The sequence below is a fragment of the Panthera tigris genome, chromosome A1, assembly GCF_018350195.1.
Source record: "Panthera tigris isolate Pti1 chromosome A1, P.tigris_Pti1_mat1.1, whole genome shotgun sequence".
NCBI classification, from domain to species: domain Eukaryota; kingdom Metazoa; phylum Chordata; class Mammalia; order Carnivora; family Felidae; genus Panthera; species Panthera tigris.
The window spans coordinates 29268597-29294076 of record NC_056660.1 but is presented as its reverse complement, the minus strand read 5'-3'; the positions used below and the strand labels follow the sequence as shown (position 1 = coordinate 29294076).

The window sequence follows — 25480 nt, the reverse complement described above, 5'->3', positions numbered from 1 at the left end:
CGCAGTGCTGTGGGTCACAGAAGGGAGCAGTTGCGTGCACTGAGGGCATTGAAGCAGGTTTTACAGAGGTTGTGACAGTTGAATCAGGTCTCGAAGAATGGTTAGGATTTCAACCAGCAGAGAAGTAGAGACTCAGAGGAATACTGAATACAAATGCACAGGCCTGCTCTTGAGTTCTAAGTAGCCCAACATGGCAGAATGGTGGGGAAGGGGAGTAGAGGCAGGGGCCAGATGAGGAAAGGCTCTGAACTGTAAGGGAACAGTCTCCCCTGGTAACCTAGGACCACACCAAGGTTTTAGTAGAGCCAATAGGAAGAAAACCCTCCTGAGAGGGAATAGCACTGAACAAAGGACTCCAGTCTCCATAGTGTGAAAGAAAAATCATTCAGGGCACTTGTTAAAGAAGGGAAGAGGACCATGTTCAAGGGAAGCTACTACAGTGGGGTTTTATAGCAGGGGAGAGAGATTGCGTTCAACTCTGAATATAGTAAGGAAAAGGGGCAATTTATAGCCAAGGAGCAGAGTGGGGATATCAGTGGATAGAAAGTTACTAAGAGGTACAGTAGTTCTTTACTAAACCGAACCAACAGGATTTTTCTGAAGCCAAGCCAAGGTGATCAGATATCAAGGCAGACTCAGCAGGATACTTGCTAAAACTGGAATAAACTGGCCAAGACAGAGCCCACAGTCAGGGCCTAGGCAAAAAGAGGACTCAGAGGAACCTGACTAGAGTTGGGTCAAGGAAGGTCTTCATCAGTACCCCAAGGAATACAAAAAGGGGTTTGTTCAGAGTGCGTGAGTTACGTTCTAAAAAGTTTTGCCCTCAAAAGTATCAATGCTATTGGTTTAAGCCAACCATTTCAGACTTAATGACTCATTTATATAATAACAACCCTGGTTAGAAATTAAGATAGAATAAACTGATATGTATATACAAGTGTTCACTACACAATTTCTTTTAACTTTGTGTATATTTGAAAGTTTTAATTTACAAAGCTAGAGAAAAATAAAATAGCATAACCTACCTCACAGATAGGTAGGTTAGTGATTTCAAAAATCGACATAACCCTTCCTCAAAAAAATTAAAAATAGAAATACCATATGATGCAATAATTCTCATGCTGAGTATTTACCCAAAGAATATGAAAACACTAATTCGAGAAGATACATGCACCTCTGTGTTCATTGCAGCAGTATTTACAATAGCCAAGATATGGAAGGAACCCAAATGTCCATCATTAGATGAATAAAGAAGATGTGGTACAGATAAATAGGCAGATTAGACAGATGATAGATAGATAGATAGATAGATAGATAGATAGATAGATATTAAGTGGAATAGTACTCAGCCATAAAAAGGATAACACCTTGCTATTTTCTACAACATAGATAGATACCTAAAGGGTATTATGCTAAGTGAAATAAGTCAGACAGAGAAAAACAAACACCATATGATTTCAGTTACACATAGAATCTAAAAAACAAATGAATAAACAAAAAGTAAAAAACAAACAAAAAGCAGAATCAGACCTATAACTACAAAGAACAAACTGATGGTTTCCAAAGGCAAGAGGGATGAGGGGTTGGGCAAAATGGGTGAAGGGGAGTGGGAGATTCAGGCTTCCAGTTATGGCATGAATAAGTCATGGGGATGAAAGGCACAGCATAGGGAGTAGAGTCAATGGTATCGTAATAGGTTGTATGGTGACAGATGGTAGCTATGCCTGTGGTGAGCACTGTATAACGTATGGACTTGTTGAATCGCTATGTTGTACACCTGAAACTAATGTCACATTGCGTGTCAACCATACTCAAAAAAAGTTTACAAAGTCAACATGGCTCCCAACTAAAACAGAAAAGAAAAGTAAAACCAGAGTAACTTATAATCTAACTTGGACTTCAATATGTTAATGCTCAGCCTGACATACTCAAAAACATCCTGAAGTCAGATGCTTGCTCCCATAGGTGAATTGCTGTCAGTGCCACAGCCTAAAATGCAGACTGACTTAAGGGTGTGTTGGCAGATTAAATACCAGCCTATTTTCTCAAACAGTGAGCAAAACTACCATCTTCTCTCTATTTTCATAGTAATTGCATTCCTAAGAATGTCATCATCATACATGGAAACTTTGCCAAAAGTCGCTTTGTCTTTATATGTAAAAGGGTGTTCCAGTGTAGGCACAGATACTTACAATCAGGTTTTTCCCCCAGGCCCCAGGGCAGTCAGGTCTTCAGGGCTTCCCTGGGCTCTCTGGGGCCCAGCATCCCTGGGCTCTGCCTGAGGAAGCCCAGGAGAGCCCCAGTCTTTGTGACAACTCAGAACTCCCTGAACGATTTCTAAAGTGCCCTCTTGGGAACTTGTTGGGAACTTCTGGTTGAAGCCACAGAAATCCTATGAGATCCTCTAGAAAGAAAAACTGTGCAGCTACAATGAGATTGCCTGACTCTAATTATTAAAAGAATGTGAGAGCATTGGACTCTTCCCTCATTATCTTTGTTAGCAAATTTCTTCATTATCACCAGCTTCTGAGGCCTTGTTTGTTTGCAGAAGCAGGAGGTTTGCTTGGCTTTCTTGTGCTTTTCCATTCCTGCTGTTTAATCTCTTCAAAGATCTGGCTGCGTGATATGGATTTGTAGCCAGACAAGGTGTTTCAGACGTGTGAATTCCTTCCCACAGGACCCATCCCTATGGGGCTTCGGCTCTCTTTGCAGTGTGTAGACTGTCAGAACTAACTCAACACAAGATTCACATCGGGGCTGTGAATCCTTTGACAGAATCAGCTCTCTCCTTGGGGGATATGGTGACGGTTATATGGTGTTTCCCCCTCGCACCTCACATTCAGAGGATATAAGGGTGTGAAGTGAAAAGGACATATGGCACGGGGGCAGCAGTACTCTCCCCCCACTGCCTTCTGTTTTTCAAACCATGAGCCCTAGATGTGCATGCAGAATACGAGCAGCAGGTCTGCAGGAGAGAGCAGAGAGCAGTGGTTCTCAAAACGTGTTCCCCTGGAGCGCCTGGATGGCTCAGTCGGTTAGGCGGGCGATTTTGGCTCAGGTCACGATCTCACGGTCCGTGAGTTCGAGCCCTGCGTCGGGCTCTTTGCTGACAGCTCGGAGCCTGGAGCCTGTTTCAGATTCTGTGTCTCCCTCTCTCTGACCCTCCCCCGTTCATGTTCTGTCTCTCTCTGTCTCAAAAATAAATAAACGTTAAAAAAAATTAAAAAAAACAAAACAAAAAAAAAAAAACGTGTTCCCTAGACCACCAGCAGCGGCAGCACCTAAGAGCTTATTGGAAGTGCAGAGTTCAGTCCCCACTCCAGACCTGGATCCGGGGGCGGGGCCCAACACTATTTTATTTATCAAGTCCTCCAGGTGATTTTGATGCAAGGGAAAATTGGTGAGCTGGTAGTATAGAAGAATCCTGGATTCAAAGGCTGTGTCTTAGCTCACGCATGCTGCCGTAACAAAGTATCATAGACAGAGTGACTTCTAAACCGCAGGAACCTCTCACAGTTCTGGAGGCTGGTTGGTCCAAAATTAAGGCACTAGCTGATGAGGGTCTACGGTGGCCCTAGTTTCTGGTTCATAGTTGGCCTGTCTTCTCACTGTGTCCTCACGTGGCAGAAGGGGGGTGAGGGAGCTCTCTGGGGTCCCTTTTATGAGGCACTAATCCCACTCACGAGGGCTCTGCCTTTAACTTCCCAAAGGCCTTACCTCCAAATACCACCGCATTGGGCGTTAGGTTTCAACATAGGTACTCGGGTGAGGGGACAAAAACAGTCAGTCTACAGCAGGTGGTTTCAGTCATTTAAGAATGTTGTCACCTTGAACAAGTTGTTTTCGCCCTAACCCGATGATCCTCGACCCCAGCTTTACATTGTAACGACACAGGGAGCTTTGAAGCATCCCACTGCCTGGGCACTGCCCCAGGCCAGTGAAACGGGAATCTCTGGGGAGAGCCCCAGGCATCCATGGTTTTAAAATCTGTCCAGGTGGCTTCAGTGCAGTGAGTTGAGAAGTCGCACGGTAAACCTGGAGTCCCTCCTCCTGGAGAGTGTGAGGATGTTCTACCACCGCTCTCTGGGTGAGAGGTGATGCTAAAACGAATGTGTCACATGTGCAATCATGGCCAATTAGGCCACAGGGGAGAGCACAAGGAGCTTCGGGAAGAACGAGCCTTTCCTTCTCTGCTCTCTGCTCTGTCACCAGCGTTTGCAGGGCTGCTGGCTCTCAGATTACAAACGGTGTGACTTGCCACGAGTGTCCTCTAGCATGACTTACATTTGACTCTGTTCTTCACCGAGGAGGGCAGTGTGCTGAGCCAAGCCCTGGAGGTTTCTAAATGCTCTTCCTCCCCCACTGTGCAGCACTGATGCTGGAACAAGGTCCTTATCTTCCTGACATTTGTCCCAACTGAACAGATTGACAAGTTGAGGGGTTTGGGTTTCTGTTGGTGTCTATATTGTTTGGGCATAAAATCTGTAGGCCTTTCATACTGCTTTTGGCCACTCACTCATCATGAAATTCACCAGCAGGGTGAAAGGAAACACTCTTGGGACAGAACGTACTGTTGTGCCTGATGCACCCGAGGTAGCATTGGCACCGAGCTGTCAGCCAAGACCGGATCCCCGTGGACGAGGTTTCCCTTAAGGCCAGTCCCTAGGCTGACAAGGAGGAGACACTGTTTGTGTCTCACAGGGGACAAGAACAAAACATCTGAGCCCTCAGGTAAGGTCTAGGAACAAAGGTCAGTTCCTGGTGTTGTCGAAGTGTTGCTATTTCCCTGGCTGGATGACCTGGGAAAAATCGGAATCCGTGGAATTAATTAATTGGGCCCCCATCTTTTGAGAACCTTCGTGGGATCACCAGAAAGATAAAAGATTCCGATACCAATGTCAAAGAGGCTTATCATTGAGTGGGGCCAGGACCTTGACCAGGAGTGACCGCACAGGCACTGAGAACTAAGTGCCACAGGAGGGAATGAAGACTGGAGGGCTTACGGGAGATCAGGGTCAGAGAAAGCTGCCTGGACGAGGCAGCATTTCATCTGAGCCTGCTTGGGTTAACGGAGCAATGACCAGACTCCGTGTCAGTTCACATGCCCCTGACTGGGGCCTCCCTGACCACACTGTCAAAAGTACCACCTCTGTCATTCCTGTCTCACACTCTGCTGTATTTTTCTCCATAGCACTTACCACCACCTGACTTCCCCTCTGCCTTTTATTTTTGGTAAATAACACAACGAGGTAAGCTCCGTGAGTGCAGACGTGCCATCTGTTCTGTTCATGCCCATACCCAGCGCCTGGAACAGTGCCCGGTTCGCAGTAGACACTCAACACATTGAGTAAATGAACCAATGGATAGATGGATGGATAAAATTTTATTTCCTAGGGCATCACCGGAATCCGTTTTGCTGGAGGAGAAAAGTGCTACATCAAAGCACAGGTGAAGGCTCGTGTTCCTGAAGTGGGCACCGTGACCAAACAGAGCATCTCCTCCGAATTGGTGGGTACCGCCCGCGTGCTTCAGACAGCAAGGGGGTCTGGTAGGCATCATTTGAATCCACAACCCTTTCCGTCTCTCATTCCTGTATAGCTTTGTGACCAGAATATAAATTCTATTCCTTCTCTGCCAAAGGAGTTGGAACTATTTTGGTCCTCCTTGGCGATTCCAAGTGGTCATTCTTGTATGACATGGTATACCATATATTTTTTAATGTTATTTATTTTGAGAAAGAGAGAGCATGTGTAGGGGATTTGCAGAGAAAGAGAGAGAAGGAGAATCCCAAGCAGGCTCCACACTGTCTCTGTGCAGAGCCCAATGCAGGGCTCAATCCTATGAACTGTGAGATCGTGACCTGGGGCGAGATGAGAGCCAGACGCTTAACCAACTGAGCCACCGAGGTGCCCCAGTAAACCGTATTTTAAAGTGCATAAAAGGGCTCGGTCTTCACATGGCTCTCATTTGCCTAATGTTGGGGAACTATCCGATTAGTAATGAAAACACTACAAAGGACGTCTCATAACAGAATCTTCATTAGGGGCCTCAGGAGCCTTCTAGCCTCACTTCCAATCAGTGTGGGGTTCCTCCTGAAAATCTCCAGTGGCTGTGCTGGAAAGCAGTGACAGGGTGCTCCCTTCCCTGGGTGCCAGGCAACTTCCTGGGGAGGGGGACAGTTCAAACCATTGTGCTCTACACTGAGTTGAGCTGGCTTCCCCTGGTTTCTTTCCCTTGGCTTGAGTTCAGCCCAGTGAAGCTCCTTAACATGTATTGAATTCCTTTCCTACATGTCAGACTTGTGAGCATTTTAAGTATAATTTTCCCATTTATTATTAACAACTTGCCTCTGAGCCTGATTTTATAAAAATTTACTTTAAGAATTGCACAGAGTTCTAAAGACACATCTGATGTGTTACATTTATTTGATACTTTAGGGCTTATGAAGTGGTTCCACGTGTTATTGCCTTCCATGTGAGTTGTGGCAGGATATAGTGGGAAGAAAATAGACTTTAGAGTTAGAAAAATGTGGGTTCGAATCCCAGCTCTGACACTTGCTGTGGATGTGGCTTCAATTCCTTGGACCTCGGTTTTGCCATCTACAAACTAAGGGTCTGCATCCTGTCCTCGTGGCCCTAGAACCTACCGGATAATGACTACACGGCTGCTGCTCTAAATCACTAATTCCATTATGATCAGCTTTGGTCCTTCCTGTGTCCCCGAGAGGGAGGGAAAGCAAGCATCAGCTCCCTTAAGGCAAAAGCGGAAAACTAAGGGTAAGCAGAGGTGCCTGGAAACTGCCGGGTTGCCGTCATAGGAGCAGCAGGCATCTCACAACAAAACAAAACAAAAGCTAAAACAAACCGGTGACTTTCTAAAGCTGGCTATCATGTCCCCAGTTTTCTACTCTGCTCCCAGTTTCCCCATTCATCCTGTGAGACGATTTCCAGACTTTCATTGCTGTAGTCGTTTGGCTGTGACCATATTCCAGTTTGTTCCTCAGGAGCTGTGCCATTCAGAACAGAATGCCATGCTCAGTGTGAACCCACTAGTACGAAGTATAAAAATGAGACCAAGAGCTCCTTTGTTCTGACCCTTGAAATTTTTTAAAATGTTTTAAAATGTTTATTTATATTTGAGAGAGACAGAGCACGGTTGGGGGAGGAGCAGAGAGCAAGGGAGACACAGAATCTGAAGCAGGCTCCAGGCTCTTGACCTGTCAGCACAGAGCCCGACGCCAGGCTCGAAACCCATGAACCGCCAGATCATGACCTGAGCTGAAGTCCGATGCTTAATTGACTGAGCCACCCAGGCACCCGGACCCTTGAACTTCTTATTGCATTACCATTTTTCATAGTCCTGTGACTCAGTTTCTGTAATGCATAAGCCTTTACATTTCCTCCTTAAGTGGACATAGAGCTGGTTCTTTTCTTCTGCCTTCCAGAAGGGCCAGCTCTCTTAACATAGCTGATAGAGATCTAATCATAAGTTTGCAGTACATTTCTGGGGTTCTTTAAAAACAAGGTTATTTTTTTTCCTGATATTTAGAAACAATACGTAGCCATGGTAGAAAATTGGGGAATTACATAGAATGGAGAAGAAAATCATCCACAATTGCATAATCCACAGATAGCTAATGTTAATGTTTTGGTGAATTTTTTTAATGCACGGGGATGTGTGGTTTCCTTTTCATAACTGAAGTTATATTGCTCTACATTCTTATTAATTTCACCTAACTTTAGTTATTCTAAAATGTAGATGATAATGGAGGTATTATATGTCATCAGATGATTATAATTTAAGTCTTTTGCTCTTGAATACTTCAGCCATCTTTAATTTTTCACTATTTCAAATAATAATTCAAAGTAATTATTTGAATATAGAAATAATTCAGTGATGACCAGTTTAGCCTTTTACAGCTTTGCCTGCATCTGATTCTTTTCTTAGACCGTAAAGCTGAATTATTTTTTCTGTGTTTTAGTTGCTTATATTGTGCTTGGTGGACCCTCTGGTGGACAAGTCAAATGCAGGCAACATGTTTGTGTGGATTAGGAATGTCAGTGGCAGAAAACTACACCCAGAGTGACTGAAACAAAAAGGATTTGTTTTTCTGCACCATAGCCGATATGGAAGGAGGTGGCTGCAGGCACTGGCTCAGTGGCCAGCATCGCTGATTTTTTTTGGCCTTTCCTTCCAGCTCCAAACCATCAACCGTGCATTCGAGTACGGAAGTCAGAAGGGGTTGAGCAGTGCCAAGCACGACTTCCCTTTAACTAGGAAAAGCAGGAGGTTTCTCAGCCCCCCAGTAGACTTCAGTGTGAATCGCATAGTCTAGGGCACCCCAAGCCACTGGAGGGTCTGAGAAAGCAAGCAGCCAGCCTCTCTCCTGGGGCGGGGACACTGCTGCCTCACACAGAAGCGGGACTGTGTTGCAAGGGCAGGGAGAGACGAGGTTGGATGGGCAGCTGAGACCATGTGCCGTAAGTTGATTTAACATTCCTAGCTTGTAAGATGCATATGTATGCGTTATCCCCATCGCCCCCCTCTTTCCCCACACGCTTTTGATTATGATGGAGTAGGTTTATGTACCACTTGCTCTTATAAAATTTTCATCAGTTTTGTAGAACTTTAAAAAGCTGCTATACCCAAAGAGTATTCATTTCCTGGACGGAGCCATTTAATTTAAGGTAAATAACTGGATTACCTGAGTGTTAACTTCCTCCAATGACTTTAAGTTGTTTTCATGCAACCATAAGCCTCGGGGAGAAAGCACAAATGAAGTGCTGCTTTTAGCTGAAAATATGGAGAAAACATTTTAATTTCTCCAACCTATTGCAAACTAATAAATATATGAAAGGAACAACCTGGCAAATAAATTTGTCTCCTGGGTTATCAGATCATTCTCAGTATCTCGCTGTAGAAGAAAATTCAGGGTTTAACTTTGAAATCTCAGTGGTGTGCTTGATGTGAGGAACATCTGAAATGTGTTTTGTTATAGCTGGGAAATGTAGAAATGGTTTATGTTAAATAATACTTTGAACTGAAGACATTAAAGAACCAATCGCTTGCTTTTTCCATTGTTGTTCGGAGGCTGCAGAACAAAACCCCAAAGGATTTTCACTTCAAATGAAGGGCTCCTCTATCCCTTTACAGGATTTCAGAGTCCGTTCAATTGCTTTTCCTCAAAAAAATCTTTGATCAGCAACATCAGATTAACCTAAATCTCAAAGTTGGTAGCAAGTAATTTTCACTTCCACTCAGGACACTCAATATTCACACATTTCAGTTATGCAAGGCAGGGCGACAAGCAGGGCAAAGACAATGTTGTAAAGAGAGCTACAGAGACAAGACACACACACCGCACCCCACACATGCCCCCTTACACACACCACACACCCCCATCCCATACTCCCCTACACGCATCACAAACACACACACACACACACACGCACCCACACACTCACACCCCACAACGCTATACAACCCCCCCCGACATACACACCCCATACTCACCCCACACACACTGTATACCTCCCACTGACACCCCCCGACAACCCCACACATACCCCTACCCCACTCATCCCACACATACTACCTGCCCCCACCGTCATCTGACACACACACCACAAAACCCCACAATACCCCCTACACTCACATCTCCACACTCACCCCACACACACACGACATACCCCCGCCTACACCCCGCCACACGCACACCACACACACCTCACATCCCCTCACACACACACACAATTCTCATTAAGTTTTTAGTATGCGAAATAATGTTTTACTAGCACGTGACTCTTAATACGCATGTTTCACCGTCCACTCTGCTCAATGCATTTCATTTTTATTGAACTTACAGGAAGGCAAGATCATGCCAGTCAAGTATGAAGAAAATTCTCTTATCTGGGTGGCTGTCGACCAGCCCGTGAAGGACAACAGCTTCTTGAGTTCTAAGGTCTTAGAACTCTGTGGTGACCTTCCTATCTTCTGGCTTAAGCCAACATACCCAAAAGGTAACATTTTAAATTCTTTTAATCCTGCTAATATGTTTTCTGAGCCCCTCCACAGGCCTGAGCATGTAACAAGGAAGACTTATCAGGATGCAAGTCACAGTGTCTCAGTAATTGGGAAGAGAGATCAAAGAGAAGGAAGGTGACAACCATGAATGTTTTAGGGAAGGGACTGAGTGGCAGGGTTAACAGGAAGCAGATCAGGGAGACTCACCATCACTGCATCATCTGCCATTTTTATTTATGAGACTCCCCCTTCTTTCTGCTCTGCTCCTTAATCTAAGTTGTTTGCACTTTCCAATTTTACATGTTTTTTATTCCGAGGACAGAGAATCAAGGGCCTAAGAAGCTGTCATACTGCTGAATCTTTATTATACTCATACCTAGAATTATGAGGCAGCCAAAAGCTGCTGTGGCCATAGGCTGAGATTCTTCAAGTTTAGGGCTTGAGCATCAGCTCCTAAGTCTGGTGAAAAGAAATGAAGGGCCCCTGGTTGGAGCATACCTTTGAGCCATCAGTGGGTGAAGGGCAGGTGAGCCCTGAGGGCCAAGTTTCTCCGTCCCCAGGGCACCTTCACTCGTCACTGCCACCAGTCACCCCACTGGCCCCCCAAAGGCCTACTCAGTAGTTCCGGCTCAAGTGTGGGAAAAAGGCCTTTCTCTCAACACAGCTGAGATATACTGTTTTCTGAAAGATTTTATTGGACACAGAGAGAGCAGCATGGAAATAAAATACAGGCATTAAGACCACCAGGCTTAGGAGGGGGAGATGGGCAGTTATTTTTGAAAGGGTGCGGTTACAATTCCGCAAAACCGAAGAAGTTATGGAGACAGACGTTTGCACAGCAATGTGAATGCACTCAACTGTACAATCATAAAAATGGCTAAAATGGTAAATTTTGATGTATATTTTACCATAATTAAAAAAACAAACACAAAACCTGACCAGGTTTAGAAAGTTCAGGCTTCCGGTTCTGCCATGGCTAATTCATTCCTCTGGATCACAAATATTATGTCCCAAAGCTTGGATAAGATGGTTCCTTTCTGGCCCAGGCAAAGCAAATAGGATTCAGTTGTTAAGCCACTGGAAGAGAGAGTTGAGAAGGATCCTGAGGCCACAGGCACGAGCAGTGTCTGTCACCCCCTAGAGGCCAGAGAGGGGGCTGCCAAATGGGCGGTCACTTTTGCCCTCCCTGTTCTTGCTCCAGGGGGTGCTGGCAACTCACAATTCTGTGGCCGTTTGCCGAGGTCTAGCTTTCGATTGCTCACCTCCATCCACGCGGAATGGGCTTCTTGCTTCCCACCCCCAGGAACTACTCCTCCAATACCTGTCACCTTGCCGCGTCGGAGCCTCAGCCGATGCTCCCATGTAGAGCTCTCTCTAATCACTTCCTGTTAGTGAGGACAAGCCTCTTACCCAGTGAGTTTGTTCATTTGTTCCACAAACATTTTTTGAAGGCTTATTACGTGCCATTTACTTGTGCCGGGTAATTGGGATGCACTGAATAGAAGTTTACATTGTAGCAAGCGAACACGCCCTGTTAGGGAAACCTAACACAGCAGGGCAAAGAGGGCAGGGGTGGCGGTGCGAAGGCGGTGCTGGTCTGGCTGACTGAGCGCCTTCACCCTTTGGGAAAGAGCATGTACCCTACCTCTGAGATGGAGCTTGGCCCCTCACAGCCCACAGGCAGGACCACCTCTTCAGTATTCAATCATCACCAGACCCATCCCAGAATTACATGTTATGCACAACACCAGAAAAGTGGAAATGCCCCCAGCTATGAAAAGGTTTAAGTAATTGTTGGTACAGCCACGGGGCGGATTATACACATTAAAGATGAAGGATTTTTTGTTTTTCAGTCTTTCATAAATGTCACATTTAACAATAAAATCAAGAAAGTAAACCGCCTCTGAGGATGTCGGTCCCAACCACCTAATTCTAAAAAAAGCTCCCCAGGGGCGCCTGGGTGGCTCAGCCGGTTAAGCGTCCGACTTGGGCTCAGGTCATGATGTCACAGTCCGTGAGTTCGAGCCCCGAGTCAGGCTCTGTGCTGACAGCTCAGGGCCCGGAGCCTGCTTCGGATTCTGTGTCTCCCTCTCTCTCTGACCCTCCCCTGCTCATGTTCTCTGTCTCAAAAATAAACAAAAACACGAAAAAAACAAAAACAAACTCCCCAACTCCAGCAACCTCTGTCTTGGATCTTTAAGCTGGCAGGTCACAGAGCTGTATTATCAAGAGACAATGGTGGCTGGGCAAGGTCACAGGGAAGGGTGACGGTCGCTGAGCTCTGGCTTTGTGCCAGCCATTGTGCTACAGCTTTCTATTTTGTCCTCAGTTACTTTTTGCCAACAACTGTCCTAGTAACTACAAATAGTCCCATTTTATACATGAAGAAACCAAGGTTCACAGAAATTAAACAGCTTGCCTGAGGTCATTCAGTTAGTTAAAAGAAGTGGTATTGAGATTTGAATCCAGGTCTCCCTGATGCCTCTCCAACCATGAACTCAGAAACCCAGAAGCTGTCTATGGAAGTTCTCCATGGCTCTAAAGCACATCTAAGTTCTCAGAAATAATACAGCATGCTATAATCATCATTACCTAACATTTGAGTGCTTATTATATGCCAAATGCTATAGTAAAACCCTTAGGCACAACTCTATCTTCTGTCACCATTCGGTGAATTAGATACATTATCCCCCTTTTACAGATGAAGAAAGACTCCGAGAGACACCAAAGCCCACATTGGGTGGTTACTTTCCATGTCTGTTATTCAGCAACCATGGGACCCGTGTGGCTGTGTGATCAACTAGAGCACTGGGCTGGGAGCCAGAGAAGGTCACGTTTGGCTCCTGTCTCTGCCACCCATTCTGTGATCTTGGCCAAGTCACTTGGTCTTTCTGAGCCTCGATGCCCTCACATATAAAAGTTACTGCCTTTTCTATCCCACCCATAGGATTTTTAAAAGAATCAACTAAGACAACAAATCTCCTAAAAATTGTAAAGCTTTATACATATATAGTCAACCTGTTAAGAACACAGAGGGCTGGAGTGCCTGGCTGGCTCAGCTGGTAAAGCATGTGAATCTAGATATCTGCTTGGGGAGTTCCAGCCCCATGCCAGGCGTGGAGCTTACTTTAAAAACAAACAAACAGCGAGGAGTCACGATGGTGGAACAGCATGGAAGTTTTTTTTTGCGTCTCACGTCCATGAAATACAGCCAAATCAACACAAATCAACCAAATCCTGATTTGAGGATCACACAACAATCTGCACAACCTGAACCACGGAATTCAGCAGGTACGCGGCGCAGAAAGGTAAAGTGAGGGAGAGAGAAGCTGAGGAGGGCAGGGAGCTGTTTTTTCTTGTGGAGAGACGATGGAGATGGGGGGGGGGGGAAGTATGGGAAAAGTACATCCCCCGCCCCCCCCCCCAAAAGCAGCTGGAGAGAAAGTGGAAAAGTGGAAACAGCTGCAGGGACCGAACAAAACAGGCAGAAAGAAGAAAGGAGAACGGCGAGGGTTTAAATTCCATTAAGACTCTATAAAGAGGGGGAGCACAGAGTCTGAAACTCCACAGCTCGTTACCTGGAGAAGCTCTGGTGGGAAGGGCGAATCCCCAGGAGCAGAGTGAAGTCCAGGGGTTCTCAGGCCACGGGCAGAGGCGGCTTCCCTGCTGGGAGGACATTTGGTAGAATCTGTAGCCACCCCAGCAGACCCCGGAGAACAACCACATTCGCTGCTTCTGGAACAGGACGTTAAGGGTGAAGCCTGGTGCCAGATGCATGTTGTGATTTTCCATATCCCTGAAACGCTGCTACACGATGGCGTGAACCTTTTCTGGGGTGGGCTGGCACCCAGCCAGTCTCTGGGTATCGGCAGCAGCAGGGTCCCACAAACGTTCCTGGGTGCGGGCAGCGCCTGGCCATTGCTCAGTGAGACCCTCCCCCAGAGGATCTGAACGGGTCAAAGTCATAGTCCCTCAGAAGTGAGGGGTTGGGAAACACAGCTGCATCCGAGAGGGAGGCCACACCCTAGGAGGGACGTGCCGCCTTTAACCTGATGGCTTGGTCACGAACAATGTAAAAGCGGGGAGTGGACGGAAGCTGGAGACAAAGGACGGGTGTGCGACAGCTGACCGGAGAGAATGGAGTTTGGATAGTAGAGACTGGTCAACTGGGTGACGCCATTTTCGCCCTTCCCGCGCATGTGCATACGGACCAGCGAGCGCAGCAACAATCCACCCCAGTAAACTAAACAGCGCCATCTAGTGGAGAATAGAGCCATTACACTAAGCCCCGCCCAACTGAGCAAACTTCGCTCTTCAGGAGCACCTCAAGTTTCTCAGCCTGCTTAGTTTGCAGACTATAAAGCGCTTCAGAGTTTGACTTCTAGGGGAGAACGATGTAATTTCAATTCTATTTCAGTCTGTTTGCTGGTCCATCTATCACTTTTTTTTTCTTTTCTTTTTCTTGAATACAGAAAGAGAAAAAATTTATTTTCATTTTCAATTTTTATTAAAATTATTTTTCTACTATATTTTTACTTTTTTGTAAATTTTTCAAATTCTATTTTACTTCCATCATTTCATTTTATTCTACTTCATTGTATTTTTTCAAATTTTCAAATATTTTTCTCCCCCTAATCTATCAAGCTCCTTTCAACACCCAGACTAAAACACATCTAGGATCTAGCATCATTTATTTGACTTTTGTGTGTATGTGTGTTGTTTTTAATTTTTTAATTTTAATTTTTTTACTTTAATTCCTTTTCTTCCTTCAAAATGACGAAACAAAGGAAATCACCCCAAAGAAAGAGCAGGAAGAAACGACAGGCAGGAACTTAATCAACACAGATATAAGCAAGATGTCTGAACCAGAATTTAGAATCACAATAAGAATACTTCTGGGGTCGAAAATAGATTAGAATCCCTTTCTGCAGAGATAAAAGAAGTAAAAGCTAGTCAAGATGAAATAAAAAATGCTATAACTGAGCTGCAATCTCGAATGGATGCCACGGTGGCCACGGTGGCAAAGATGGATGAGGCAGAGCAGCCAATCAGCGATATAGAGGACAAACTACTGGAGAATAATGAAGCAGAAAAAAAGAGCAGACAAAGCAAAAGAGCACGGTTTAAGAACTAGGGAAATCAGTGACTGATTAAAAAGGAACAGCATCAGAATCATAAGGGTCCCAGAAGATGAAGACAGAGAAAAAGGGGTGGAAGGTTTATGTCAACAAATCATAGCAGAAAACTTTCCTAACCTGGGGAAAGACACAGACATCAAAATACAGGAAGCACAGAGGACTCCCATTAGATTCAACAAAAACCGACCATCAACAAGGCATATCATAGTCAAATTCACAAAATACTCAGGCAAGGAAAGACTCATGAAAGCAGCAAGAGAAAAAAAAGTACGTAACCTACAAGGGAAGACAGATCAGGTTCAGAGCAGACCTATCCACAGAAACGTGGCAGGCCAGAAAGGAGTGGCAGGATATATTCAATGTGCTGAATCAGAAAAATATTCAGCCAAGAATTCTTTATCTAGCAAGGCTGTCATTCTAAATAAAAGGTGACAAAAAAGTTTCCCAAACAACAATTAAAGGAGTTCGTGACCACTAAACAAGCCCTCCAATAAATTTTAAGGGGGACTCTCTGAAGGGAGAAAAGACAAGAAAAAAAAGACCAAAAGCAACAAGACTAGAAAGGACCAGAGAACACCACCAGAACCTCCAACTTACAAGTAACATAATTGCAATAAATTCATATCTCTCAGTACTCACTCTAAATGGCAATGGACTAAATGCTCCAATCAAAAGACATTGGGTAACTGAATGAATAAGAAAACATGATCCATAAATATGCTGTTTACAAGAGACCCACTTCAGACCTAAAGACACCTTCAGATTGAAAGTAAGGGGATGGAGAACCATCTATAGTGCTAACGGTAGACAAAAGAAAGCCAGAGTAGCCATACTTATATCAATCTAGACTTTAAAATAAAGACTGTAACAAGAGATGAAGAAGGGCTTTATATCATAATTAAGGTGTCTATCCACCAAGAAGGCCTAACAATTGCAAACATTTACGTTCCAAATGTGGCAGCACCCAAATACATATAAATCAATTAATCATAAACATAAAGAAACTCATTGATAATAATACCATAATAGTAGGGGACTTCAACACCCCACTTACAGCAATGGACAGATCATCTAAAGAGAAAATCAACCAAGAAACAATGGCTTTGAATGACACACTGGACCAGACGGACTTAACAGATATATTCAGAACATTTCATCCTAAAGCAGCAGAATACACATTCTTCTCCAGTGCACATGGAAAGTTCTCCAGAATAGATCACATACTGGGACACAAATCAGCCCTCAACAAGTACAAAAAGAACGAGTTCATACCGTGCATATTTTCAGACCACAATGCTATGAAACTCGAAATCAACCACAAGAAAAAATTTGGAAAGGTAATAAATACTTGGAGACTAAAGACCATCCTACTAAATAATGAATGGGCCAACCAAGAAGTTAAAAGGAAATTAAAAAGTACATGGAAGCCAATGAAAATGATAACACCACAGCCCAAAACCTCTGGGTTGCAGCAAAGGCAGTCATAAGAAGGAAGTATATAGCAATCCAGGCCTTCCAAAAGAAAGAAGAAAGGTCTCAGATACACGACCTAACCTTACACTTTAAAAAGCTGGAAAAGGGGCGCCTGGGTGGCGCAGTTGGCTAAGCATCCGACTTCAGCCAGGTCACGATCTTGCGGTCCGTGAGTTCGAGCCCCGCGTCAGGCTCTGGGCTGATGGCTCGGAGCCTGGAGCCTGTTTCCGATTCTGTGTCTCCCTCTCTCTCTGCCCCTCCCCCGTTCATGCTCTGTCTCTCTCTGTCCCAAAAATAAAATAAAAAAATGTTGAAAAAAAAAAATTTTTTTTTAAAAATAAAATAAAAAGCTGGAAAAAGAACAGCAAATAAAACCCCAAACGAGCAGAAGACAGGAAATAATAAAGATCAGAGCAGAAATCAATGCTATTGAAACCAAAAAACCCCCAGCAGAACAGATCAATGAAACCAGAAGCTGGTTCTTTGAAATAATTAACCAAACTGATAAACCCCTAGCCAGTTTTATCAAAAAGTAAAGGACCCAAATAAATAAAATCAAGAATGAAAGAGGAGATCACAACCAACACAGCAAAAAATACAAACAATAATAAGAGAATATTAAAATCAATTATACGCCAATAAAATGGGCAATCTGAAAGAAATGGACAAATTCCTAGAAACATATACACTACCAAGGCTGAAACAGGAAGAAATAGAAAATTTGAACAGACCCATAACCAGTAAAGAAATTGAATTAGTAATCAAAAATCTCCCAAAAAACAAGAGTCCGGGGCCAGATGGCTTTCCAGGGGAATTCTACCAAACATTTAAAGAAGAGTTAACACCTATTCTCTTGAAGCTATTTCAAAAAATAGAAATGGATAGAAAACTTCCCAACTCTTTCTATGAAGTCAGCATTACCTTGATTCCAAAACCAGACAAAGACCCCACTAAAAAGGAGAACTATAAACCAATTTTCCTGATGAACATGGATGCAAAAATCCTCAACAAGATATTATTAGCCAACTAGATCTAACAATACATTAAAAAAATATTCACCACGACCAAGTGGTATTTATACCTGGGATGCAGGGCTGATTCAATATCCACAAAGCAATCAATGTGATTCATCACATCAGTAAAAGATAGGACAAGAAGCACACGATCTTCTCAACAGATGCAGAGAAAGCATTTGACAAAATACAGCATCCTTTCTTGATAAAATCCTCAAGAAAGGGATAGAAGGATCATATCTCAAGATCATAAAAGCCATATATGAAAGACCCAATGCTTATATCATCCTCAATGGGAAAAACTGAGAGCTTTCCCCTTAAGGTCAGAAACAAGACAGGGATGTCCACTCTCGCCACTATTATTCAACATAGTTTGGAAGTCTTAGCCTCAGGAATCAGACAACACAAAGAAATAAAAGGCATCCAAATCGGCCAGGAGTTCAAATTTTCACTCTTCGCAGATGACATGATACTCTATATGGAAAACCCAAAAGACTCCACCAAAAACTGCTAGAACTGATCCATGTCAGCAAAGTCGCAGGATATAAAATCAATGCACAGAAATCAGTTGCATTCCCATATGCCAATAATGAAGCAACAGAAAGGGAAATCAAGGAATCAATCCCATTTACAATTGTACCAAAAACCATAAAATAGCTAGGAATAAATGTAACCAAAGAGGTGAAAAATCTATACACAGAAAACTACAGAAAGCTTATGAAAGAAAACTGAAGAAAACACACACACACACACACACACACACACACACACACACACACACACACGGAAAAATATTCCATGCTCCTGGATAGGAAGAATATCGTTTAGATGTCAATACTAACCAAGCAGTCTACATATTCAACGCAATCCCTATCAAAATAACACCAGCATTCTTCACAGAGCTAGAACAAACAATCCTAAAATGTGTATGGAACCAGAAAAGACCCCGAATAGCCAAAGCAGTCTTGAAAAAGAAAACCAAAGCTGGAGGCATCACAATCCCGGACTTTAAGGTGTATTACAAAGTTGTAATCATCAAGACAGTATGGTACTGGTGTAAAAACAGACACTCAGATCAATGGGACAGAATAGAGAACCCAGAAATAGACCCACAAACGTATGGCCAACTCATCTTTGACAAAGCAGGAAAGAATATCCAATGGAATAAAGACAATCTCTTCAGCAAGTGGTGTGGGAAAACTGGACAGCGACATGCAGAAAAATGAACCTGGACCACTTTCTTACACCATACACAAAAATAAACTCAAAATGGATGAAAGACCTCAATGTAATACAGGAAGCCATCAAAATCCCCGAGGAGAAAGCAGGCAAAAACCTCTTTGACCTTGGCCGCAGCAACTTCTTACTCAACACGTCTCCGGAGGCAAGGGCAAAAATGAACTATGGGACCTCATCAAAATAAAAGCTTCTGCACAGCAAAGGAAACAATCAGCAAAACTAAAAGGCAACTGATGGAATGGGAGAAGATATTTGCAAATGACGTATCAGACAAAGGGTTAGTATCCAAAATCTATAAAGAACTTATCAAACTCAACACCCAGAAAACAAATAATCCAGCGAAGAAATGGGCAAAAACATGAATAGACACTTCTCCAAGGAAAACATCCAGATGGCCAACACATTAAAAAATGCTCACCATCACTCATCACCAGGGAAATACAAATCAAAACCACAATGAGATGCCACCTCATACCTGTCAGAATGGCTAACATTAACAACTCAGACAACAACAGATGTTGGCCGGGATGCAGAGAATGTGGATCTCTTTTGCAAACTTGTGCAGCTACTCTGGAAAACAGAATGCAGGTTCCTCAAAAAATTAAAAATAGAACTACCCTGTGACCCAGCAATTGCACTACTAGGTATTTATCCAAGGGATACAGGTATACTGTTTCAAAGGGGCATATGCACCTCAATGTTTATAGCAGCACTATCAACAATAGCCAAAGTATGGAAAGAGCCCAAATGTCCATTGATGGATGAATGGATGGATAAAGATGTGGTGTGTGTGTGTGTATGTGTGTGTTTATATACATACACACAATGGAGTATTACTCGGCAATCAAAAAGAATGAAATCTTGCCATTTGCAGCTATGTGGATGGAACTAGAGGGTATTATGCTAAGCAAAATTAGAGAAAGACAAATACCATATGACTTCACTCAAATGAGGACTTTAAGATACAAAAGATGAACATAAAGGAAGGGAAGAAAAAATAATATAAAAACAGGGAGGGGGACAAAACATGAGACTCTTAAATATGGAGAACAAACAGGGTTACTGGAGTGGTTTTGGGGGGGGCGGTTAATGGGTAAGGGGCATTAAGGAATCTACTCCTGAAATCACTGTTGTACTATATGCTAACTTGGATGCAAGTTTAAAAAACAAACTAAATAAAAATAAATAAACAAAAGACAAAAAATGCACAGGGCTGAAAGTTAACAGAATACCTGTTCACCAGTGGTTTCAATAGATACAGGTTGACTTTTTTTCATACAATCAAAAGTGTGGAGGGAGGTTTCTGGCATTATCAGCTACTCAGCTATATCACAAGGCTCTTTCTATCTTACCATTTTGCTACCCATCGCATACTGGTTTATCATCCTTGTGCCTATCCCTTCTGGTCACAAATTGGCTCTCATAACCCACATATATGTATGCTCAAGAAAAGAAGACAAGACAGAGAAAGCTGTACCAGTCCTCTTTTACCAAGAAAGCAAAAGCTTTCCCAGAAACTGCGCCAATATATTCTGCTTACGTCTCACTGGCCCAAAATGTTTCATCTGGTCTCTCTTACTTTCTCAGCGCCTATAGTAGAGGTAAGTGAAGAAGAAGGATTGAGAATGGATTTTCGTCAGCTACCTTAGAATACCTGTCTCAGGACTGTAAAACCAAATTCTGGTTATCTGTTTGTTTACTAACCCAAGACTCTGAAATATGCTTTATTATTTAAAAAATCATCAATACAAATTTCCATATTTAGTCCAATGTTTTTGATATCCATTTATGCTTCTACCCTGATACAGTACTTCCTTAATTATCCAAATAAATGGATTAACTTAGTTTTGTTTTTTGTTTTTTGCAGAAATCCAGAGAGAAAGAAGAGAGTTGGTAAGAAAAATTGTTACAACTACCACAAGGAGACCACCTAGTGCACCACGGGGCAACCCAGGCCCTAGAGAACCAAATAATGAAACCAGACCCAGTGTTCAAGAGGATTCAGAACCCTTCAATCCAGACAACCCTTACCATGTACGTACTGATGTTTTCGTGACATGCTCAGACAAATCCGTTGAACATAACATTGAAGTGGCGGTATGTCTACTTGAACTTTCAAATAAATGAGGGTAAGATTACACTGAAGCATGGTCTCTGTAGTGTGAGATCCAGATTGTTTGTAACCGTTACTCAAAGTTGTTTTCTGTGCTCTCCTTTTTTTGAGTCACAGGCAAATCCATAAAGACAAATTCATATCAGGAATTTGATTATTCAAAAAATGTTTCTAAGAATGTGCCCTAGAGACAACATCCAGAAAGAAAGTATTCTCTTTCCCCCTTCTTATCCACTTTATTCATCCATTCAACAGACATTTTTGAGAACTTGCTCTTTTCCAAGCCCTGTGCACACAGCCAGGAGAGAACTTCTGCCCTCGGGAGCTCTCAGTCCAGGAGGGAGACAGACTCATACACAGATAAAACACCTTAGACTGAAACACTGGGAATTGGTGTTTATAAGGATGAAACTAACGTCCTAAAAATTTCCAATCTTCAATAAAATATTATTTACCATTACTATACTCTGAAGGGAGTAAAAGTAGAGTAGTAAATTTTTGTAACTAATTTTTTAATTGAAAAAATACATGCACATATATATTTCTTTAAGTATAAAGGATATACAATGAAATGTGTTTCTCTTCCACCTCAGACACCTTCCCCAGAGCAATGTATTAACAATAGCTATTTGCCCAATTTCTTTGTATAAGAAAGTGTACCACACACTTTTAACACAAAAGAGCATACAATACTTCTGTACCTTGCTTTCTTTCCAGTTACAATACAGTATTTTGGAGACTGGTCTGTATCTTCTACATACATCTACATCATTCATTTTATTACTTTTTATTATTTTTTAGAAGTTTTTATTTATTTTGAGAGAGAGAGAATGAGCAGGAGAGGGGCTGAGAGATAGGGAGACAGAGGATCCCAAGTGGGGCCCAACATGGGACTTGATCTTACCAATCATGAGATCATGACCTGAGCCAAAATCAAGAGTCAGACACTTAACCAACTGAGCCACCCATGTGCCCCAAATTCTTTTAATTTGGAAAAAAAAATTTTAGAGCAAGCAGGGAAAGGGGAAGAGGGAGGGAGACGGAGGGAGGGAGGGAGGGAGAGAGAGAGAGAGAGAGAGAATGAATCTTAAGCAAGCTCCACACTCAATGCAGAGCCCAGTGAGAGGCTCGATCCCATGACCCCAGGATCATGACCTGAGCTGGAATCAAGAGTTGGGTTATTCAGCCGAGCCAACCAGGCACCCCTTGCCTCATTCATTTAAATGGCTGCATCACAGTCCATTGTGTGGATGGATAGATGCACAGAAATTTAACTAGTTCTACTTTGATGGACACGTAAATTATTTCCCTATCTTTTGTTCTTATACTCTTAATAGTATACAACCTTGTACATGTCCTATAGGCTTATGGGAAGGAGTAAATGAGGTAATGCAGGTGAAGTTCTTAGCACAGTGCTTGGCACAATAGGCATGAACTTGCTCAACGTTAATTACTAGTCTTATTATGCCTCTTATACACATGTGGGAATGTATTTTTAGCATAAATACTGATGTATGGGTTGACTGGGTCAAAGGAGATGAGAATTTTACTTTAATGGGAGGATGCCAAATTGTTTCCCAAGGAATTATGCCAGCTACGTATCTTCACGTGGTAAAGAGAGGGACTAATTTATTTTCAAACTTTAAAAAAATCTTCACCAGTCTCTTGGCTGTAAAAATGTATCTTCTCATTGTTTTAGCTCGCCTGTCTTTAATTATGTGTAAGGTTGAGCATCTTTTCATAGACAGGCAATTAATTTGCATATTTTTCCTATCTAGCCTATTCAGTCTTTATTTTCTAGTCTATCATTTTAGATTAATAAATTTTAGAATGATTTAGAGCAAAATGTATTTTTTAAATAACCCACGGCCTATTGGAAAATTCAGGACACCATAGTACTTCATTCCCTGAAGCTCAAATAATAAAAAAGAAATAAAATCTGAATAGGCCAACAGAAAATTTAATATAGTTTATTCCCCAGGTGGCTGGGCTAGCTAAATCTGGTTCAGGCGATGAGGGCATCAGCCCCATCACAGAAGGGCAGGATGTGACTCTGTCTGCCTTGCCTCCAGACTTGAGTGATCCAAATTCCTTGAAAACTCCAATTGTATCAGTTTTTTCCTTTTATCTCATGCTCAGGTTTAAGCAGAAACATCTCCCCATGACCTCAATCCTTCACAAGTTTCTTTAAGGAAATATCCTTGGAGAGGAAGTATCTTTGAGAGATCCTCCCAGCTTTTAAATCCTAACACACCTTTGTTCAACTATTAGATGAGGAAATGCCACAACCAACAGGCTTTTGACTCCCCCTGCCCTGGAAGAGTCAGCTACAATCAATTAATTAGGTGGTTTTCTTTTTGCAGTCCCTGATGAACCCAGTTCAAGAAGTAAGAGAAACAAATGAGAAGAGCCTGAATAATTTAAAAAAAAAAAAAAAAAAAAAAAAAAAGGTTTAAGAGAGTAAGACAAATATTTTGGTGACAAAATTTGAACATAGGGTATATCAAATGGTGTTAAAGAATTGTTAATTTTGTTAGGTACGGTAATGGCAGTGTAGCTGTGTAGGGAAAATATTGTTTTGGAGGTGCATTCTAATGTATTTACGGGTGAAATGTCATAATACCTTCAATTCTAAGGTCACTTCCAAATTTAAAATACTTCGGAAAAGAAAAAGCCAAGCAAATCTGACAAAAGGTTAACAGCTATGAAAACTAGATGATGTTTTTGGTACACAGTTTTCTCCACTTTCCAGTATGTTTGATATACTGTAAAATAGTAAAAAGTACCCCCCCTTCCCCCCAAAAAAATTCAAGACTTTTTTGTATACCAGAAGAGGTGATAGGCTTGCTAGGTTCACTCAGCTCAAGCCTAACCTATGTTTGGTGCTGCATCTGCCCAAGTTCAGTGGAGACTTCAACTGAATCAACAATATACATTAAGGGCTTTTTGGCAATGTAATTCAATACTATATTACACAATCTGTACCCCTAGAAATCCATGAAAAGGAAAACCAGATACATAAATTTGGCAGAGGGCAAGTTGCTTCTAGTTCTGTGAGCTCTTCAGCAGTGAAAATGGGAACTCTGCAGGTGATTTTTACTCCATCCATGATTTTATGTAATTATAATAATGGCACATAGAAATTAGAAAGTCAAGTTTAAGGTCTTGAATTTTTCCATATTTTATGGTGCCTTTTCCTGAGTGTTACAGACCCCTTATGTGGAAATGAAGGCAGAATCTAAAGACGTCAGTGTTTTCAGCTAGTGTAGTTAGAACAGCAATCTGTTGGCTTAGCAATGAGTTTCAAAAGATGCTCCAAGAGTGTGGAGGCCATCAGTACAAAATGGCACTAGTGTTCCACTAAAATTAGCAGTGGCAGAAACGCCACTCTTGAATCATGCTTTCCTTTTTGTTAGTCTATTTAAAACGAGGCACTACTGAGTTACGGTTCATTAAAGGTATGGAGAAACTTCATGACATTAAAAAAAAAAAAAAAATCAAAACCACCTTCCTGCCAGTGACAGATGGAGGTTGAGTTTTTAGAAGGAATTCTGAATTATCAGGTTAGAAGACTGAAAAACTTCTTACGGAAAGTGATACTTATTTCTTGTACCAGTGAAATATTCAGGATCTTATTTTAAAATACTGTGCATGCTATAGAATTCTCGTTATGAAGAAAACACAATTACCTTTTATTTCACAGCAGCAGGAAGGGGAAGGCATGACATTTGACCCTAGACTGGATCACGAAGGAATCTGCTGCATAGAATGTAGGCGGAGCTACACTCATTGCCAGAAGATCTGTGAGCCCCTGGGGGGCTACTATCCGTGGCCCTACAACTATCAAGGTTGCCGCTCCGCCTGCAGAGTTGTCATGCCATGCAGCTGGTGGGTGGCCCGCATCCTGGGCATGGTGTGAAATCACTCCATACAGCAGGTGCTGAAACATGAGAACTAACTCAAGAGACCAACAGAGTGTGAGGCATCTTGATGCTGAAGGGACCACAAAGTATTTTATATTCAATTTGAATGATGTTATTCGAGACACTTTTAACAGAATCTCTCAATTGCTTCATAGAAAAACTTTATCCAGAATGTGCAAATGTACTGAAAGGGTAAAGTAAAAAATGCCGTAACAATTCTTTTATTACTTGTTTTTTATTTGCTTTGCATTCCCTATAAAGCCTGCTTATAAGACTAACTTCCCAAGCTACTTTGAAATAAACATGAAAAATCATTTACAATGTCAAAGATCTCAATTGTACACTTGTTCCTTTTAATCAAGTTGCTAAAATAATTAAGTTTTGGTTGTTATTTATGCAGAATTCCTCCCTTGTTTTTTTAAATTTATTATTTAGATAGAGAGCGAGCAAGTGTGAGCAGGCAGTGGGGAGAGAGCAAGAGTGAGAATGAATCTCAAGGAGGCTCCACACTCAGCATGGAGCCCCACACGGGCCTTGACCCCATGACCCTGATCCTGG

At 42.5% G+C, this 25480-nt stretch overlaps 1 protein-coding gene across 2 annotated transcripts in view; it reads left to right on the top strand.

Annotated features, from left to right (window-relative positions):
- Positions 1–25274, top strand: part of CNMD (chondromodulin) — a 33430-nt gene extending 8156 nt beyond the window's left edge. Inside the window, exons 4-7 of one of the 2 annotated variants that reach the window (XM_042977466.1) lie at positions 5395–5508; positions 9866–10019; positions 20754–20920; positions 24706–25274. In XM_042977466.1, the coding sequence (XP_042833400.1) occupies positions 5395–5508; positions 9866–10019; positions 20754–20920; positions 24706–24918 (648 nt within the window). In that variant the 3' untranslated portion in view covers positions 24919–25274. Of the gene's footprint in view, positions 1–5394; positions 5509–9865; positions 10020–20753; positions 20921–24702 lie in introns of both variants that reach the window. The other variant, XM_042977457.1, reaches the window with a different exon arrangement.
- The last annotated feature ends 206 nt before the right edge of the window (positions 25275–25480 follow it).